This window comes from Mobula hypostoma, chromosome 31 (assembly GCF_963921235.1).
Source record: "Mobula hypostoma chromosome 31, sMobHyp1.1, whole genome shotgun sequence".
In the NCBI taxonomy this organism is placed as follows: domain Eukaryota; kingdom Metazoa; phylum Chordata; class Chondrichthyes; order Myliobatiformes; family Myliobatidae; genus Mobula; species Mobula hypostoma.
In genome coordinates, this window is record NC_086127.1 from 2,609,458 (window position 1) to 2,631,413 (window position 21,956).

Consider the following 21,956-nt stretch of genomic DNA (forward strand, 5'->3'; position numbering starts at 1 on the left):
TGGCCACAATCCAGCGTGCACTCCAAGTAGTGCGCTAATGCAGAAAATCTAATCACAGTAATTGTACTTTTCTAAATCAGCAACAAATTCATACCATCGTTCCATACATTCGTCCCTTTCATAAGCGGTTCTGATATAATTATTTTGATAAATCCTGTTTCAAACTGGCTGGCCTTTTTCTGAACTACCCACTGACGTGATGCTTTGACAATTATATTCGATGCGTACTTACAGTTATTACCCACTTATAAAATCCACTGTTTGAAATCTAATTCGTTTTGTATGTTCGAACTTGTTTTTGATTCTATTGGCAAAACAACTTTTTATGAAGTTGAACACCACAGATTTGTATGGTTACAAGTATAATTTCCCGTCGGAACCTTACCTATCTCGACATCCTGCGTCAACAACTTCATCAGATACTGCTGGTTTATTTGCATTTCGAGAAGTACATTCCAGAACATTCTACAGTTCTCTGTATCTCCGCCAAGTACTGATTCCAAAATGTGCTGTGAGGCATCGCTTCTTTGATTTCTTCCAATCAACTTTCTGATTTCCTGAAAAGGAAAAGATGAAGCTTTAAGAAAGTTCACATCATTAACTTTGTCGGCGGCAATATTAGCAATGTAACACATGTAAATTTCGGTAACTGCCTGTTAAAAGTGGATTGTTTCTAATTTACCTGAAAGTTCAAGCCATAAAAATATAAGAGCACAATGTTGAGCTAATTTTAAACGACTTGAACTAGTTTGAAAAATTTATTGAAAGGGAAAGGCTTGGTCTATATAGACGAAGAGCTCTTGGTAATTAGACGCACATCTCATGCCATTTAAATAAATATCACAAAGCCGATGGAGGGCATAAAATTCGTTGATATCAAAGTTGAGGTCCATTGGCAAGTTTCCTGTGCCTACGAATATATGCAAGTCCAGTCTTGTAGTCAAAGGCCCACAGACGGCATCTCCACATCCAAATCTACTTCTGAATACAAGTGTTCTGGGAGTAGAAGTAAACGGCCTGCACGATGTTTAGCAGATTGTGTATGCGCCTGGATGTGTTGCATATTGTGGTCTGTTTAGTTCTTCCCTCTGATATCCTGCCAAGCATTGCGATAATGCAATGCTGGCATTTAATTCTCTGTAACGTGAAGTCCCATAACTTCCAACATCTCCCAACTAGATCCTACAACCAAGCACACACAGACACACACACACACACACACACACACAGAGTTTATGGAAGGATCGATCCCCATGTGACTCCCTTGTCCACTCGTACTCGTTCTTCCCCACTAAACTCCCTGCCAGCCCTTATCCTTGGGCTTGTGACATGTAACACATTTGCCACTGCACCTCGCTCCGCACTATCATTCAGAGCTCAAACAGTTCTTCCAGGTGAGCGAGACGATCATTTGGGTCATCTACTGTAACCAGTGTTCCCCGTGTAGCCTCCTGTATATCGATGAGACCCGATGTGGACTGGGATACCACTTCGCCGAGCACCGTTGTCCGTCTCGAAAAGCAGAATATCCCTGTGGTCACATATTTCAAATCTACTTCCCACTCCCATTCAAACATATCAGCCTGTGGCCTTCTGTACTGCAACGATAAGGCCACACCTAGGTTTATATTTGATCTGGGTAGCCTCCAACCTGATGGCATGAACATCGGTTTCTCCGGTAATACTCACCTTCCCTCCTTCACCATGCTTCATTCCTGTTTCATCTCTCACATTATCTTCTTACCTGTCCACCACCTCTCTCTGGTGCTGCTCCTCTTTGCATTTCTTCCATGGTCTACTGTTCTCACCTATCAGATCCCACTAACTGCCTCTTGATGAGTTGCTTCATGTGTGTGTTTAGAATGATTTCCAGCATTGGCCAATTTTCTCAGCTTCGTGCTATGTTTGCGTCATCATATCCTCGGGTGTGGTGGTTGTTAACACAATCACCGCATTTCACTGAATGCTTCGATGTTCACGCGATACATAATCTCGACCCTATCACGATGTCCATTACAAGGATTGCTGAGCTCTGTCTTTCACAGAAACATGGCTCATCCCCGACACATTGGGCCCGGAGCTCCAGCCAGGGAGGGTCTCAATTTCCAGGGAAAATAGATTTGTCATACAACTTCGGGGAAGACAGGTGGAAGTGTATACTTCATACTAAACTCATTGTGGTGCCTAGATGTAACGATCTTGAGGTACTCTCGTTCTCTCAACCAGAAGTGTCAACTAATTAAAGCCAACCACTCTGCTTACCGCGTCAGTTATTCTACATATTCCTGACCGCAGTGTACACAGCACGAAAGGCAGATTCCACGCTTTCACCTGGTGTATACTGTGTAATGATTAGAAACAGCGTACTCTGATCGGTTTCATATCCGTGCTGTGGAATACAAGCAGGCTTGTTTGAAAAAGCCATCAGGGAAATACCTGCAGCACCAGGGGACCCAGCTCCTCGCCACTGCTACACGACCATCAAGAGTGCCTATCGATCTGATCATCTGGCTGTCCATATTCTAGCAGGTAGAGTCTAAAGAGCAAGGCACCAAGAATGCTCGCTTGATGTTTCAACTTCAAGACAACGACCACAATTTTTTTATGTTATACGTGTAATACAGAAAGAGTTAGTGGTCATGTCATTGATTGGGCAAAATATATCCAGACTTCGCAAAACGTGATACATCTGCTTTGATACAACACGCCAAAAGACATGATCCATACCTCAAAGTTTATTTCTGACATCCGCCATGCCCTGAGGAGCGACTCACAAATGTGCTCTACGACGTCTTCAATTGCCAATTTCAATTCTTCATGGTAGCATTCCGTAACTCTGCACAGCTGGAGATCAGTGTATCGCGCAAATACTTGTGTAATTTTATCTGGACCATCTTCTGTCAGTGTGTCAAAAAAGACATATTAATGCAATGTCTGCCTGTTAGCAAATGATCTTACTCTGAACTAATTGCCATTGTAAATTGAGGCTTGTCAACTTCGCGTTTCCTCACTCCGTTTCAATCAATCTGCTTTCCCAACGAAGTGGAAAACCTGCTTCTTTTCCCGATCTTATACCATTCGTTGTTTCGTCATCCACTCACTAAAGTCTCTATTTTATCAGTTGGACGTTATCTTTTTAATCACTGAATAGTTTCTGTAAAGTGTAACCTGTTTTGAGTTATAATCTTATCCCTTTTTTATTATTTTTCCATGACGTACAATACCAATTCGTTTACCCCTTGATTCGTTAATTTTTTTATGCTTTTAGCATTTCTCCATCTTACTTATAGTATTGATGGATCAAATTCTCTCTTTATTAGCAGATATTTTGTTCCTGTTTCTCCCTGTTCAATACTATTTGAAAGAAAAATGTCCTGCGGGCAGCACCCCACATTCTAGATCGGCTTACCACTAATATCTGGAGACAATAAAAGAGAGCGGGAAGTGATGCATAAGGTACAATAATTATATTTTATCCCTTGGCACACAGGCATAATCTGCAACCTTTTTCTGCCGTACAGCCAAACTTCGGGCAAGTTTGTCGTTACCGCTGAGAAGCTTCCCGGGCATGAGAATTACATTTCCCAAGCCATTGTCTGTTGCCTGCTTTTTCTACTTGCAATTTTTATTCATCCTGTTACAGGTCAAGAAATACTGGAATGACTAAACACACATATGCACACTGCACGCAGTATATACACATCGATACACATTTACACTCATTAACATTATATGAAGTACAGTATATGATGTACACATACATATACAATATATACACATCACTGTCAGGAACTAAAACGTCTAAACCACCAAAGCACATAATAAATGTATTGCTTCATTAGCAAAAAAGAAAAAAAAAACTATCAGTTTAATATACTGGTTAAGGCAACATCAAGCGTATGCATGTGTGTAACATTTTTTTTTTAAATCTATCTTGCTAACTTGGAAGCACAAGTACGTTTGCAGTACATTAGAAGGTTTTTGACAAGAGCAGGCTATCCTGCCCAGCAAAGCTTGCCAAATTTGTGTTCACATTACGCGTTGAAATATCTATGGATTTTCGATTCAAAGTCTCTAAGGTACTACACTCAACTGCACAACTCAATAGATTTTTTCCATGTGCCTACTAACAGCTGTGTAAAGAAACGCTTCCTGATGCTAGTTCGAAATGTCTGCTAAAGCAATGTAGCCCTGTTTCCCGTTGGTGGACTAATTTTGTAGTAACAGCCAGCATCCACTTTACTTATACCCTGAATGAACTTGAACAGGTCTATCAGGTCTCCTCCTACTCTACATATACTTACGCTAAAACGATTGAATTATTTCACTGCTGAAACCCTGCAGACCCGGAATCAGTTTCCTTGCCCTTTTTGAACTATCCAGTGCCTTCAGATCCCTCACAAAATATGGAGACTAAAATTGTGCACAGTACTGAAGGCGTAGCCCCACAAGCGTAGTATACCGCTTAAGGAGGACATCTGTGTACTTGAACTCCACTAGCGCAAAAGTTTATTACCCTTCCGAAACACTTTTCTGCATTGTCGAGATCTTGCTAGTGATGAGTGTATCAGAACGCCGAATTCCTTCCCATACATTGCACTTTCTAACTTCTGACACCCCCATTGTATATAGAACATAGAACAGTACAGGCCCTTCGGCCCACAATATTGTGCCGACCCTTTAACCCTGTCTCCCATATAACCCCCCAACTTAAGTTCCTCCATATACCTGTTCAGTAGTCTCTTAAATTTCACTAGTGTATCTGCCTCCACCACTGACTCAGGCAGTGCATTCTGCACACCAGCCACTCTCTGAGTAAAAACCCTTCATCTAATATTCCCCTAGAACTTCCCACCCCTTACCTTAAAGCTATGGCCTCTTGTATTGAGCAGTGTTGCCCTGTGGATGAGGCGCTGGCTGTCCACTCGATCTATTCCTCTTAATTTTTTGAATAACTCTATCATGTCTCCTCTCATTCTCCTTCTCTCCAGAGAGTATAACCCTAGCTCTCTTAATCTCTGATCATAATTCACACTCTCTAAACCAGGCCGCATCCAGGTAAATCTCCTCTGTACCCTTTCCAATGCTTCCACATCCTTCCTATAGTGAGGTGACCAGAACTGGACACAATACTCAAAGTGTGCCCTAACCAGAGTTTTATAGAGCTGCATCATTACCCCGCGACTCTTAAACTCTATCCCTCGACTTATGAAAGCGAACACTCCATAAGATTTCTTAACTACCCTGTGAGGCAACTTTCAGAGATCTGTGTGCATGTGCCACCAGATCCCTCTGCTCCTCCAGACCTCCAAGTATCCTGCCATTTATTTTGTACTCTGCCTTCGAGTTTGTCCTTCCAAAGTGTACCACCTCACACTTTTCCGGGTTGAACTCCATCTGCCAACTCTCAGCACACTTCTGCATCCTATCAATGTCTCTCTGCAATCTTTGACAATCCTCTACACTATCTACAACACCACCAACCTTTGTGTCGTCTGCAAACTTGCCAACCCACCCTTCTACCCCCACATCCAGGTCGCTAATAAAAATCACGAGAAGTAGAGGTCCCAGAAACGATCCTTGTGGGACGCCAGTAGTCACAAACCTCCAATCCGAGTGTACTCTCTCCACCACGGCCCTCTGCTTTCTGCAGCCAAGCCAATTCTGAATCCACTTGGCCAAACTTCCCTGGATCCCATGCCTTCTGACTTTCTGAGTAACCCTACCGTGTGGAAACTTGTCAAATGCCTTACTAAAATTCATGTAGATCACATCCACTGAACTACCCGCATCTATATGCCTGGTCACTCCCTCAAATAACTCTGCCAGGCTTGTTAGACACGATCTGATCTTCACAAAGCCATACTGACTGTCCCTGATCAGACCATGATTCTCTGAATGCCCGGAAATCCTATTTCTAAGAATCTTTTCCAACTGCTTTCCAACCACAGACGTAAGGCTCAGTGGTCTATAATTACCCGGACTATCCCTACTACCTTTTTTGAGCAAGGGGATAACATTCGCCTCTCTCCAATCCTCCGGTACCATTCCCGTGGACAACAAGGACATAAAGATCCTATACAGAGGCTCAGCAATCTCTTCCCTCGCCTCGTCTTACGTCTGTGGTTGGAAAGCAGTTGGAAACGATTCTTAGAGATAGGATCTCTGGGCATTTAGAGAATCATAGCCTGATCAGGGACAGAAGGAGAAGTATTCCCTTGAGGACCTCGCTCACTTCCACAGCCACCAGGCACATTTTCCCACCTTTATCTCTATCTTCACTCCTGTCATCCTTTTGGTCTTCACATAATTGAAGACTGCCTTGGGGTTTTCCTTTACCCTACTCTCCAAGGCCTTCTCATGCCTCCTTCTTGCTCTCCTCAGCCCCTTCTTAAGCTCCTTTCTTGCTAACATATATTCCTCAATAGACCCATCTGATTCTTGCCTCCTAAACCTCATGTATGCTGCCTTCTTCCACCTGACTAGATGCTCCTCCTCACTTGTCACCCATGGTTCCTTCATCCTACCATTCTTTATCTTCCTCACTGGGACAAATCTATCCTTAACATCCTGCAAGAGATCCCTAAACATCAGCCACATGTCCATAGTACATTTCCCTGCAAAAACTTCATCCCAATTCACACCCTAGATCTAACAGTCCTACTTACTTTATGTAAATGTCTAACATTTACTTACATTAAATTTCCTCTGCCCACACCTCGGTTTTGTTTGAGTCTATCTAATTTGATTCTGCTGCCTGAATGTTATCAACCCATCCCCCTACGCTTGAGTCTTCTGCAGACTTTACTAGTTTATTTGTTATGTACTTATTTGAATCATTAACTCAAATTAATAGCAGCAGTGGCCCCGAAACCGCACCTTAAACATCTTCTAGGTGTGAAAACTCGTTGTTCTGTGTTTTGCGCCAATTCGTACTAATTAATTTCAATCCCAACATTCTGAAATTTGATTATCAACTCCTGTGGGTTACCTTGTCGAAGGGTTTCTGAAAGTAAAAGGCAATTATATATCCCTCTTAATTGTTATTATATATTTCAGTTGCCTCTTCAAAGAAATCCAGCATATTACTGAAACCTCATTTCCTCTTTCTGAACCCATTGCGGCTTTCTGAACATGCCTGTTTTGATCAACTGATTTTCCATCTCATTCTTTATTAATGCTTCCACTATATTACCTACGGATAGCGCCGCGTAAGGGTTTCACCGCTAACGCTATGGTCTTGTTGCAAAACAGTCTTTGGATTATAGTCAGAGAGAACAAGTGCTTCGGAATGAACACCATCCAATCAGGGGAACGGTATTTTATCAGTGTGCCTGACACCGGTGTGAACTGTTTGTCGGGATATAGAGAGAGAACACGCTGGAGAGAACCAGTGATAGGATTGGACTGAGTGGAGACGGTGACTCGATACAGCAACGTGTGGAAATCTGCTGAGGTTCAGTGAATATGGCTTTCAGCAGAGTTGTGCTCCAACTTGTGCATATTTGTCTGTTTAATTATAATGGGCCCTTTATATGTTCTTGTTACTTTATTTTCGTTACTAGCCTTTTAGTTTAGTTAACATTCATAAATATAATTCCTGTGATCGTGTGCAGTGTGATGGCTATTATTTCCTGGCACCGAGTTGTAACGCGGTAGCAAATTACGCAGCATTCACACAAACCGGGGATTGTGTGGTACAGACGTCCCAGTCTCATGAATTTGGCGGGACTGGAGTGTGTACTCCCTAGACATAGGCAGCCCAAGGAAACCAGGGTCTCGTTGCAAGGGATCGTTTAGGAACGGTTTCGTACGAGGTTGTGTGATTGTTCTGAGCATTGATCCACTGGGTTGTGTATTTAAGCCTGTGTTAAACTATTGTCTGATAAAGTGATTAAGATGCATAGTTACGGATGCTGCAGAAGTTGACCGGTCTTGCAAAGCACAGGCTTGCAGAAGTCATTACTGGAACCCCCTCCCGATAACTGGCACCTGACGGCCCAGGAAGACCTGAAAACTCGAGATCCAGGGACGAGCCGAAAGACCAGGGGTACTTGAGATTGAGACTTTGAGGAATTAGAGAGGCAGGGAAATATGGGGATCCAGTGGCCTGGGAATCCCAAAAGTTCCCAGAGACCAGGGAATCACGAGAGGCAAAGAGACCTGGGAGTCCCAATAGACTGAGAGACCGGGGAATCGGTGGTTGTGACATTGTCTGCGGAGCGAGATATTGGAGTGGTCTGATTTGGATATTCAATGAGTGCACCAGCGAGGGGTGAAAATTCTGAGTTGGTACTACTCCTTACATCCCTGGAAAATAAATGGCCAAGTGCCAGTTTGGAGAGTCCTAGTTATCATAGACTCAGAATGTTCTCGGGGATAACACCCCTGAAGGGGAAGAGGATTGTGAGACTTTGGCGGAACCGACCTCTCAGATGCTGGATGACTGCAATGCTCTGATAATGTTAAAAACAAACAGCGACTGGTAGAGAGTCTGAGAGATCTGGCTGCTGACGTATTGAGATCTTTGAAGACACAGAACCCTTTGGCTTCTTCCGCGGGGCACATGCAAGCACTAGAAAACGTTTTTTTTGGTGCGACGACAAGCACAATGGAGCTTATGAAGGGATTTCTAGAATAGGTTACTGAGCACGCTTCCTTTTGAGAAGGTAAGGACCAGGCCTTATCTCCCTTAAGGTGATCCCCAGCCCAAGCAGTTCAACCGGATATTTCTAGACATGTTCGGAACCTTGAGATAAGTAAACAAGAAAAAATGAAATCAACATTCTGTTACAACTGCACACAGAATGAAACTACCGGGTATTCACCATATTATCTGATGTCTGGCCGTGAAGCGAGTTTGCCCGTTGTTTTCTACTTTGGGACTGGTGGCGAAGATTTCCCACAGCAGACTAATATGAAATATATGTCCAATATTCGAAAGAAGCTGCAAAGGCTTATAAACTAGCCGAGTTTTCGGCTACCTAGCAGAATCAATGAACTAAGGGAAGGTATGATCAAAGTGTAGGGTTCTCCCAGCAGATACCTGGAGACCGTGTCCTCATAAAGAAACTACCTGGGAAGCATATGCTGTATGAGTGCTGGGCTGCTACGCCCTATGTAGTGCAGAGTCAGATGCGAAACGTACCCCTTTTTTTCTGACTGAAACCAGAGGATGGGAATGGACCTCTCAACATTCTCAATTAGAATCACCTTCTAACTCGGGGTCAAGGGGATCATATTGACCCAGACCTTGACCTGGACCCTACACCTAATAAGAGGACTCTGCGGCGACATGAAAGAACTGACAGACAATCAGCGGAAAGGGCTGGAATGAAGCTAACCACTGTATTTCATCGGAGACAGAGAATGAACTAATCGGTTTGTGTAATGGGCAGAACTAGCAAAAGGCAGGGATGTTTGTGGTTAGACAATGACAGGTGGCTGGATTCTCAGGCAGCTGGGCATGTTTCCGAGCCCGGCCAAGCACAAAGCCACCTGAGTTGTTGATAGAGACGAGTAATGTCAGGGAGGGGCCTCGCAATTTTAACAAGAAAGAGCCCAGGTGGTGCCTGAAACTGAAGAATTAAGTAATTGGGTAAGAAGGTTTCAAAGAGTCAGGAAACCTCCAGTTAAGCTGGGGCATGTCGCTCCCCGGGAAAAAAAAAGTGTAGCACCTATCCCCTTGGTGAGATATGTCACTGCTAGTTACAACTCGATCGCAGGTCCTGATGTCACGAAATTGCTGTAAGAACTTGTATTGTTCAGGAAAGGGTGATAGTTTCTCTCAAAGACGCGACTATTTTTGATGGGGGACAGTGTAACATTTTCACTGATAATGGAATGATAGTTCTGTAGAAGCAGTGTTTGGGGTGCGGTTAGAGATAACGGGTGCTTCGGTATTCGAGCCATCCAATCAGGAAAGCGGTATTTATTTTCTGTGCGCCTGACACCGGTGTGAACTGTGGTCTTTGTTCGGCGGAAATTGTGAGGGAAGACCCTAGAGAGAACCGGTGGTAGGACTCAACCGGGTGGGAAACGTTATTCGATGGAACAGGCTGTAGAAATCTGCTGAGGAAAAGTGAATATGAAATTCGGAATAGTAGAGCAACAGCCTGTGCGCATTTAACAGTTTAATTATAATGAGCCCTTTTTAGTTTGTGTTTCTTTGATGTTTTTTTTTCCTTTATTTGAGTTATATTCATAAATATAATTCTTGTAATCGTATGCAATGTGCTGTCTGTTATTTCCTGGCACCGATTTGAAAGTGTCGTAAATTACACAGCATTCTCACTTACTGGGGTTTGGATGGGAGTGACGTCTCAATCTCACGGATTAGGCGGGAATGGAGTGTGTATTCCCTGGGTTTACATAGCCCAAGGAAAGTGTGGTTTCATACGATACACGTTAGGGTTAATGGTCTGTAGTTACCAGGGTCAGTGAGGTCACCATTCTTGTACACCGAGATAATGTTAACCCATTTCCAATTTCTTCAAGTTCACTCGATTATATGTGTCTGTCCCTGGAGATTCATTACCTTTCAGCCTTTTCAGCTGAAGTAGGACCTCGCATTATAAGATCTCTAAGTCACTTGAAACAACTTTATTTTCCCTTACACTTGCTGGCATACTGCTAGCATTTTTGCAGCTGAATATATAAGCACATTATGAATTAAGAGTATCCTTTATGTACTTTTCTGCATAATTTAATAACCACACTGTTATTAACAATACACTTAACTTCCTCGTTGACTATTAAAGAATTTGCTTTTAAAGTATTGAAAAATATCTTGGTGTCAATTGTAGCATAATCAGCAATATCCTTCTCAACTTGTCCTTTGGCAGTCTTAATTTCCATCTTCACAATAGCTGTCATATGTTCGTATGTCCTACGGTTAACGTCATGACGATTTTTTTCTCTGTATTCTTTATGTAGCTCTATTTTTGTCAATAATTTCATGTATATCTTTATTCTTCCATGTATTGTTTTTATTTCTTCTCCGGATCTTCGGTATGAACATTTCCTGCACTGAATGTATTACCTATTTAAATCGATCCCATTACTCCTCAACTGAGTCAACGGCAAGCAGTTCTATTCAGATTACCTTCTGAAATCTTTGCCACATCTGCGTAAAATTTGCCTTTCTAAAATTCAATTTAATGTCTCTTTTTTTTAACTGATATATTCTCTAAACATATTTCCATAAGACCAAAAGACAAAGGAGCAGAAGTCGGCCATTCGGCCAATCAAGTCTGCTCCGCCATTTGATCATCAGCTGATCCATTCTCCCATTTAGTCCCACTCCCCCCGCCTTCTCACCATAACCTGTGATGCCCTGGCTACTCAGATACCTATCAACCTCTGCCTTAAATACACCCAATGACTTGGCCTCCACTGCTGCCCATGGCAACAAATTCCAAAGATTTACCACCTTCTGACTGAAAAAATTTCTTCGCATTTCTGTTCTGAATGGGAGCCCTTCAATCCCTAAGTCATGCCTTCTCCTACTAGACTCCCCCATCATGGGAAACAACTTTGCCACATCCACTCTGTCCATCCCTTTCAACATTCGAAATGTTTCTATGAGGTCTCCCCTTATTCTTCAAAACTCCAAGGAATACAGCCCGAGAGCGGACAAACGTTCCTCATATGTTAACCCTCTCACTCCCGGAATCATTCTAGTGAATATTCTCTGTACCCTCTCCAATGTTAGCACAACCTTTCTTAAATAAAGAGACCAAAACTGCCCACAGTACTCCAAGTGAGGTCTCACCAGTGCCGTATAGAGCCTCAACATCACATCCCTGCTCCTATACTCTATTCCTCTAGAAATGAATGTCAACATTGCATTCGCCTTCGTTGGAGAAGACACAGATCTCCTCGTGCTCTTGCTCTACCCTGTAGTGGTAACAAACGGCACTGAACTCTATTTCCGCTCGGACAAGGCGAAATCAAATGCCTATAATATCAAGGTTCTTAAGCAGATACTCGGAGAAGCAGCGTGTATTGTTTCTCCATGCTTTACCGGAAGCGACTCAACGTCCAGAGTATTTGGGTTCGGAAAGAAGTCGGGGTTCCAAAGAATCATCAAGAAAGAAAAGGGAATCAGGGACTGTTCGAAAGCGTTCTGTTCACCAAAGCAAAGTCAGTATGTTGTGGAAACCAATGGCTGTCGGGCAATGGTGGCGTTGTTCAATGGAAATCAGAACGACTCCTTGGCGTCTATCAGATACAATCTGTTCTGCAAGAAAGCTGCGAGAGCTAAGCCTTTCGCCACGCCTGAAAGGCTGCCACCACCACCTCGGCCTATAAAGCACACTCCCTGCGGACTTACTACCAGGTTAGGGAGTGGATGGGCTGTAGTGATGAAATGGAGCCGTCTGACTGGGGATGGAGGATAGAAGTGGAATAACTCGTTCCAGTAATGACAGACAAAAGACCTGCTCCAGAGGTACTTATTCAGATGATTCACTGAAACTGTTTGGGAGGGTGCAATACGCTAAAGTGTACCTGCAGAGAGCATGGGCTGGAATGCACCAGTGCATGTGGGTATTGCTAAGACGGCAAAGGTGACAATATGACAAATGAGCCAGTGCTAAAAGAGGATGAAGAACAAGACTGCATCTGAGAAGCCGTAAGGTAGCATATTATGTGTTATGACGTCAGTCCTTAATACCAGAGTTGCCCCTTGATTACATCATTGATCACATCATGACCTCAGCACAAATGCCATCTGATGCAGAGCGAGCCAAGTCCTACTGGAAGTTTCGAATTAATGCTGCTAATGCTCCGCTCCCACGCCCGCACCCGAGCCGACTCTCACAATAGTGTTGTTACTGCCTGCTGAGAAACTTCCTCTGGGCATCAGAATTGCATTTCTAAACCCGTTGGCTATTTCTTGCCTTGTCTACTTTAAATACTTCTTCCAAGTGGTACAGATAACAATGCACGAAATACTGGAATGAGCTATGGACGTTGCCTGGATGGGGAGCATGCCTCATGAGAATTTGTTGAGTAAACTGGGTCGTTTCTCCTTGGAGTGACGGAGGATGAGAGGCCACCTGATAGGGGTGTATAAAATGATGAGAGGCATTGTTCATGTGAATAGTCAGAGGCTTTTTCCCAGGGCTGAAATGGCTAACACGAGAGGGCACAGTTTTAATGTGCTGGAAGTAGGTACACAGGAGATGTCAGGGGTAAGTTTCTTTGTGCAAAGAGTGGTGAGTGCGTGAAATGGGCTACTGGCGGCGACAGTGAAGGCGGATATGATAGGGCTTTTAAAGAGACTCCTGGAAAGGTACATGGAGCTCAGTAAAAAAGAGGGATATGTGTAACCCGATGTAATTTCGAAAGTAAGGATATGTTCGGCACAGCAATTTGGGACGAAGGCCTGGTATTGTGCTGTACCTTTTTCTGTGCTTCTGTGTTTCGAAGCCTGCTCTAAAATCTGCAGACAGATCACCGCAAGCTCCACCTTGTCGGCACCGTCCACTTCAGAAACCGGAAAGGGATACGTGATTGCGCACGATCGTGAAATTTCCTGAACACGCGGATGAGGGTGCCAAATTCTCTGCGCAGTTTAAACTCCTTTGTGCGCAGGCATGGGGATAGGGGACAGCTCCTGTAGTCCACCCTCAGCCCCTCCCTCCCTCTCTCCTCACCGGCATGGGCATGCTCCAGAGGTTGAGGCTGTCGTTGGGCTTGTCCGGGATCCTCGTCCGTCGGTTGCGTTTGAGCGCCATCTCCTTGAAAGAGCCCTCCAGGGTCCTGGTATCGTTCGCTGCTGACAGTAGCTCCTCCAAGTCCTGGGGACAGAGCAGAGGTATGGAGGGGTAGAAACAGCGAGAGAACGGCGGGGGAGAGACACTGCAAGGAGCCAGAAGAAGAAATACATAGAATGGTAGGGATGGGGTAGTGAGAAACAGAGTGGGATGGGGAGACAGGGGGTGGGACGCAGAGAGAAAAATGCAGAGAGGGAGAGGTTGCGGGTGTGGCGGGGAGGGAGAGGGCGAGGGTGCGACGGGGAGAGAAGAGAGAGGGTGGGACGGGGAGACGGGGGGAGAGTGTCGGACAGGGAGAACGAGGGAGAATCAAAGAGTGGAGAAGGAGACCCGGGGGAGAGGAGAGAGTGACAGAGGTTTGGGGAGGAAATACAGAGAAGAAGACGTCAGACAGAGATCCTGGTATGTAGCAGCGGGTGGTGAGAGGCACGGTGGGGGTAGTTGAACTGAGGCTTCACCCTGAACAGCAGAACCAGACCCAAAATCGTGAGCCGGCCCTAAAACTCCCCATTCCCAGAATTTCCTGTCCCAGACAGGTCAGTGGTCCTATCTGTGGACCGGTGCTGTCTGAGGGTGGGGGCGCAGTTTGTGCGCCACTCCAATTCCCGTCCTGCAGGATCAGACCATGCTTGACTCCCCACCCGAATACTGGTGATACTGCGCCCCAGGAAGGGCGGCAGCAGCAGACAGTGGTCTCGAATGGAGATGGAGGACTGTCATTCTGGGGGGAGATTGGACGGCCGGGCCCTGGAGAGCGTAATGGGACAGAGACACATGAATACAGGGAAAACAAGAGCAGGGATGTGATGCTGAGGCTTCAGAAGGCACTGGCGAGGCCTCAGCTTGGGTATTGTGAACGGTTTTGGCCCTTTATCTTAGAAATGATGTGCTGTCTTTGGAGAGGATCCAGAGGAGGTGCACAAGGATGATTCCAGGAATTATTGGGTTATCATGCGAAGAAAATTTGCTGGCTCTGGGTCCGTACTCGCTGGAAATTAGAAGATGAGGGGAGATCTCATCTAAAGCTTGAAAGGGCCAGACAGAGGAGCTGAGGAAACGATATTTCCCATGGTGGGGGAGTCTTGGACAAGACGGCGCAGCCTCAGGATAGAGGGGTGTCCATTTAAAACTGAGATGTGGAGACATTTATTCAGCCAGAGAGTGGTGAATTTACGGAATTTGTTACTACAAGCAGCTGTGGACGCCTGGTCATTTGGATGTATTTAAGGCAGAGATTGATAGGTTCTTGATTGGACATGGCATCAAAGGTTACGGGGAGAAGGCCGGGGAGTGAGTCTCAGGAAGGGAGAAAAAAAAAGATCAGTCATTATTGAATGGCGGAGCAGACTCGATGGGCCAAGTGGCCTAATACTGTTTCTATACTATGAAGAGAGTGCAGAGGAGATTTACAGGAATGTTGCCTGGATTGGAGGGTGTGCCTTATGAGAATAGGTTGAGTGAACTCGGTCTTTTCCCCTTCAAGCGACGGAGGATGAAAGGTGATCGGATAGAGGTGTACAAGATGATGAAAGGAATTGATCCTGTGGATAGTCAAAGGTTTTTTTTTGGTTTTTTTTTTCCCCAGTGTTGAAATTGCTAACACGAGAGGACACAGTTTTAAGATGCTTGGTGCCGAGGAGATTTCAGGGGTAGGTTTTTTTTATTACGCGCACAATGGTAAGTGCTGAGACCTTTGTCTAAGGTCAGTTCAATCGATCGGAATGTGATTGAAAAATCAAAACTGAATCTTGGAAGCAGAAGTATGTTTTAAGTAACTCCATATAACCGCCAGCGATATTTTCATTTTTGTGGAAGACATGATTGGTGGAATTGGAGCAGAGCACAACTCGCTCGCCACCTGTTCTTTCTTTATTCGCCCCAAAAGTGCCTGCTTTATTTATTTATTTATTTATTGATGGATGGATGGATGAACTGATTGATTAGCAAAAGATGTTTGTGATCGGCTTTTATCGGTTATATATTGTCATCGACCTCTTTTCCAGAACAGGTGCTGTTAAATATGTCAAATTTCCTCCCATCGTCTAGGCTGAAACAGCCTCCTTTTGTTTTTTTTTCTGTTTGAAGCATTTACTGTCGTGGTCCCACCAGAGCCTTCGTGGAGGATTAAAAAGTTGTGATGAAGTACAATACCCTTCTATACCTGGACTATTTGCGGCAATTATATAGAATCTACAAGTATTAGAACATTAAACACACCCCTAAGGACGAAAACGCACATGTTTCTTTTGAAACGAGGCTTGATCTGCAGTCTCTAACTGATGAGTACCTGGAATTGAACGTTCTTCTTCATCGCGGTTATTTTCTCCTCCCACAGGTTCATAACCATGCCGTCTATTCCGCCATCTATCCCAACATCGTGTGAGCCATGCACATGCAGCAAGTACAATTGCGAAGCCAATCGGGAGCCCGATGTATCGGCATAGTTGTACTTCTGCAAATGACACGGATATGTTTGATATAGACACATAGAAAACCTACAGCACCAAACAGGCCTTTCGGCCCACAATGCTGTGCCGAACATGTACTTACTTTAGAAATTACCAAGCGTTCCCCCTTCCCTGTATTTTTCTGAGCTCCAGGTAGCCATCCAGGAGTCTCTTAAAAGACCCTATCGTATCCGTGTCCTCCACCGCCGCCGGCAGCCCATTCCATGCACTCACCACTCTCTGTGTAAAGAAACTTAGCCCCCCAAATCTCCTCGGTACCAATCATCTTAAAACTGTGCCCTCTCGTGTTAGCCATTTCACCCCTGGGAAAAATCGTTTGACTCTCCAGACGATTAAAGCTTCTTATGATTCTAAACAACTCTGTCAGGTCACCTTTCATCCTCCGTCGCTCCAAGTAGGAATGGTCGAGTTCACTGAACATATTCTCATAAGGCATGCACCGTAATTCAGGTAACATCCTTGTAAATCTCTTCTGCACCATTTCTATGGTTTCCACGTCCTTCCTGTAGTGAGGCGACTGGAATTGAGCACAGTACTCCAAGTGGAGTCTGAGCAGGGTCCAATCTAGCTGCGACATTACCTCTCTGCTCCTAAACTTAACCCCACGGTTGATGAAGGCCAATGCACTATATGCATTCTTAACCGCCGAGTCAACCTGTGCAGCAGCTTTGAGTGTCCTATGGACTCGGACCTCAGGATCCCTCTAATCCTCCACACTGCCAAGACTCTTACCATTAATGCTATATTCTGCAATCATATTTGACCTATCAAACTGAACCACCTCACACTTAACTGGGGTGACCTCCACCTGATGCTTCTGAGCCCAGTTTTGCAGCCTATCGATGAACCGCTGTAATCTCTGACAGCCCTCCATACTATCTAAACGCCTCGAAACTTTTGTGTCATCACACTCCCAACCATTGTGTCATCACACCCCCAACGTTTATGTCATCATATACCAATGGACAAACAATTGACATACAAGTACAAAATAGCATGTGAACTAGAATCCACCAGAAGACGATGTCTGCTCATCACGTATCTATATAGTATAGACTCTGATGCTCCGACAATATGGAGTATTATGGACCAGCAGAATCGGGTGATGTCCTCTTATGGGCTTGCCTGTCATATCTTATTTCCGAAAATATATAGGGCCTAGTTTGTTCAAATTTGAGCACAACACACTCACCCACTGCAGTTTTCTTCGCACCAGAGGTGTCTGCTTCTCTGTCCAGTAACATTAGTGTTCGACCTTTATTCGTTATCTTGTCTCCACTGACCTCTTTTCCAAAAGAAGTGCTGTGAACAATAACGGATTTCCACCCATAGCCTGGGCCGAAATTGTTACTGGTAGATCTTCTCCTCCTGTTTTCCTTCTGCTTCTCTTCTTTGATTTGAACATCAGGCATTGCGAGAGCTTCCGCCTTCGCCCAACCAGACCCTTCATGGAGGAGATGCAAAGCTGAGATTAACTGCAATGGTCTGACTGGACTGAGACAATTACTGGCAACTGCGTTAGAATTACTTATTACATAAAGATGTTGTACAACAGTGATTGCAAAGAGAAAAAAATAACCGCAATACTTTCTGTGTTGTTTAGTTTGAAGCAAAATGAAAATCAGGACGTAAGAAGGAAAAGCAACAATTGGCGTCGTAACTTCTGAACTATAAATATACACAGATGATGTAATCATGAGAATAGAATAGCATGTGCAGCAATCCCTGATATATCAAAGCTACGGTATATCATCGCTGGGAAATTGTCGACTGTCTTCAAAGGGAGCCCTGCAATGCATTTTCAATGTGTCAGATGGATTACTCGCACAGTCAGGGAAATTCTTGATGGAAATTAAACATCTAAAATGTGAGAAATTTGGATCAAACAATAAAGAAGAAGTTGGAGGCACCCAAGGAAATCACAGAACATCAGAGAGGATGAAGTGTCTTTGACAGGAAAGCCTAAATTCTCCAAATTGAGTATTCCCTGCATTTTCATCATTTCATTATCTTGAGCAATTCCGTCACGTGTACTCAAACATTTTACATCAACACTGTTTGGTTCCGTTTAACTTCGTTCTATTGCTGGGACTAAGTCTATAATGTTACTTTGTACCCTTTTACCCGTACATCGTGTCAAACTCCAACAGTGTACAAGGAAGGTCACTGAAGAGTTATCAACGAGTGATTGTACTCCACTAAATTCTATCTGTCGTGACCTAGCAATCGACAGTTATGACAGGGGCAGACAGATACACAGAATAGCTCGCATTTTTCAAGTGAATATCCTTAAGTTACACATCTAGGCCAAAAGACTACAAGAAACCTACACTAATCCCAGCTTCTTCCTTGCACGTTTGCATGACCTAACATCAACCCCTCCACACGCTCTTCCGCTCATTCTACTGCCCACATCTTAACTGGATCGATTCATCGAGGCCAATTCGTAATTTAGTAACACCTGTCTGCAGTGTGGAGTTCCAACGTTGGCGTCAAAGTGCAAATACTTCATTAAGAAATGGCTGGTAGTCAGAAACAAGCTCAAATCGCAGTCACGGAGATGCAGATACACAACGAGCTATATTCACCTTGCTTTAGTGTGGTATTTTAAATATATAACTCTCTGGATTCCCTACTGGCTCCAGTTGGTTGACTTATTTTTTTTTAATAACGTTTATGGCTCCTCCTAAATGACCGTCGTTTAGTACACAACTAAGCACACGAAATAAAATGTGGAACAACGCATTGAAAATGCTGGAAGAAGTTCCCAGGTCAGGCAGCATCTGGGGAAATAAGGTTTCGGGTCGAGACACTTCTTCAGGACTGGAAAGAAAGGTGGAAGAGGCCGGAAGCAAAAGGAGGAGGACGAGCAAGAAGATTATAGATAAAGCCCGGTAGTTGGGGCAGATTAAGAGCTGGAGAAGAAGGAACCTGAGAGGAGAGGGGAATTGACCATGGGAGAAAGGGAAGAAGGAGGAGATACAGGGAGAAGTGATAGGCAGATGAGCAGAAAAGGAAAGAGACGAGAAAAGGAAAGGGAGTGGGAAACCGTTTTTTTTTTCTTTTTACCAGAAGGTGAAATTGATGTTCATGCCTGTATATTGAAGTCTACCAGGAGGGAATATCAGGTATTGCTCGTCCACCCTGAGAGTAGTCTCATTGTGACAAAAGAAGAGGCCATGCACTGACATATCGGAATGGGAATGGGGACAAGAAATGAAAAGATTGGCCACCGATTCCGCTCTTGGCGGATGACTCAAATGGGCGCGAAAAAGTGGTCCCCTAATTTACGTCGAATATTAAAAATGTGGAGTAGTCCGCCTTGCGACCACAGTATACAAAAGACGACCCCAAAAGAAACTTTGTCCCTGGCATGGGGAAGATGGGGTAAGCACAAAGATGTCCAAAAATTGGAGGGGATGCGGGAGAGGAATTCATGAATGGTGGAGGAAGCGAAACTCCATTCTCTGAAGAACTGAAAGCAATGGGGAAAAGGCGCATATGTGGAGACCAGTCTATGGCCAGATCATCCATGATCTTACTGAATGATGGAGCAGGCTCGACGTGCCGGATGACCGACTCCTGCTCCTATTTCTTATGTTGCTTATGTAAGAAAGAGGGCATCTCTCATGTTCTGGAATGAAACGCCTCATCCCTGGATCTGATGCAGCGGAAGCGAAGGAAGGGGTAGGAAGAGCTGCAGTCAAGGTAGCCATGGGAATAGGTAGGTTTATAAAAGACAGAGGTAAACACTTTACCTTCAAAGTTGGAGACAGAGAAAATGGGAAAGGTGGGGGAGGCATCATGAATTGGCCAAAGGAATTTAAGAACAGAGCGGAGGTTGGAGGCAAAGTTAATGATGTTGACCAGCTCAGTGTCGGTGCATGAGGTCGCACCGAATCAGAGGCTATTGTAGCGCAGTGAGTGTTGGAGAGATTTATTACGGAAGGCTTAACACAAACTGTTCTACGTAGCCAAAGAAAAGTCAGGCATAGCTGGGGATTAGTGGGGGACCCTTGGCTACCTCATGAGCCTGGAAAAAGTGACATCATCTAAAGGAGAAATTTTTGAGGATATGGACCAGTCCAGCCAATCACAAGATGGTGGTTGGCTCATTCACCTCTATGTTAATTACAGGGGCTTTATGAAAATAGTTAGCAGACTTACATTCGCTTCGTTGCAATGTGTCCAGCTCCATTTTAGGTGCGGTCAACATCCGATCTTCAGTCATTCTACTGGGTACGCTGTCACCAATAATTTTGCCCAGGGTATTAGAGGCACTCTTAGCTCCTTCATCCACGTTAACTTTTCCAGTCTCAACCTTTTCCCGCAGCTGGCTGTAAGCTCCGTTCCTGTTGTCCTGGCCAACATTGGTTTGGAAGTTTTCTAGTAAGACAAACATAAAATATCACTTCAATACTCCAACGGTACCGGGGAAATGACATTAAAGAAGGAACTATAAAAATTCAAGGAAATATGACAGGACTAATTCCATAATAGATATTTGGTAAGTAATTAAATAGAAAGGAAGAACTAAAGAAATGCAATGCATGCATATCTACCTATGAACTGCCACATCAGAAACATGGAAGACGAACTTCCCCAATACATTTTTTGGAGATTGCTTTATATGCTTAAGTCCCTGTTGCAATATATTGGACGCAACCAAACCGTTTTTACTAACTAGATGATGCTGACCTCAGGGAAATCATTTGCTTGCGTTTGGACCATATCCTTCTAAACAATTCTACCCAAGTACCTATCCAAATATTAATTAGACGTGGTAATTATAATTCAGAGGCAGGACTATTTCCATGAAAGATTTGTTCAAAACAAAGGTTCAAAATTTCAAGACTACATTGAAATGCTTTTCAGACAGTTTTCCTTCTAATGTATTCAATTCCGTCTGATAGGGTGTTGGGGTGGGGGGGGCACTGTCTACGCCAGCCCGAGGTACCTGCCAACGTAGTCATCACATGGGAGCCCAAGCATGGTAGGATGAACCCTGAGCGCCCATCCAAGACTAGGGTCAACACGCTACTAGAGGACAGCAGCCCTGCTAATTATAGATGAACTGAACACACTGCTGAGGGAAAGGGAAAATAGGAGGGTCCGTGATCGTGCCCGAAGCCGGCCCCCTAGGCCTGAGTCGACGTAGTCAGTCAGTCGGGGGGAGTGGCTTTGAGAGATCTGGCAGTCAACTGGCATGGACAAATAAAGGAACATATAGACAATCAAGTTAAAGAAATGCGAAATGTGGAGAAATAATATGGTTTTCATGGTTTCCCTAATACAGACGGTGATAGCTTTAGTGCAAGAAGTTTGGACGGGGTGAAACATATTAGTTGTTTCCAGGAGTGTTACTTAACTCAACCAAAGGAGGGGCTGTACTGGTTCTGCTGTTTGGTTATCAGCCTGGCTAGCTGAATGACCTTCAGTGGGTAGACAGTTAGTGAACAATGACCACGACTCATGTACGTTTTTAATTAGCTACAGATCAGGATATGTGTGGAATTTGCGGAAGCGTACTAAATTGGAGCATGACTATTACGAGAGCATGAGGAAAGAACTCGGGAGTTTGAAATGAAAACAATTCTTTGTGACCAAGTCCATATCTGGCATGTTAGAGGTGTATAACAACAAACTAGACAGAATACAGGCCAGTTATGTTCCAGTCGTATGGAAGGACAAACACTGCAATGTAAGG

At 44.2% G+C, this 21,956-nt stretch overlaps 1 protein-coding gene across 10 annotated transcripts in view; it reads right to left on the reverse strand.

Annotated features, from left to right (window-relative positions):
• The window catches only part of LOC134339985 (NACHT, LRR and PYD domains-containing protein 6-like), a 90,361-nt gene that overhangs the window by 11,416 nt on the left and 56,989 nt on the right, over positions 1–21,956 (reverse strand). For 8 of the 10 annotated variants that reach the window (XM_063036824.1, XM_063036816.1, XM_063036821.1 and 5 more), the window contains 6 exons: positions 20,417–20,635; positions 17,442–17,693; positions 16,069–16,233; positions 13,662–13,805; positions 2,728–2,897; positions 386–557 (listed from right to left, as the gene is read on the reverse strand). In XM_063036824.1, the coding sequence (XP_062892894.1) occupies positions 386–557; positions 2,728–2,897; positions 13,662–13,805; positions 16,069–16,233; positions 17,442–17,693; positions 20,417–20,635 (1,122 nt within the window). The remainder of the gene's footprint in view (positions 1–385; positions 558–2,727; positions 2,898–13,661; positions 13,806–16,068; positions 16,234–17,441; positions 17,694–20,416; positions 20,636–21,956) is intronic. The other 2 variants (XM_063036817.1, XM_063036822.1) reach the window with 2 other exon arrangements.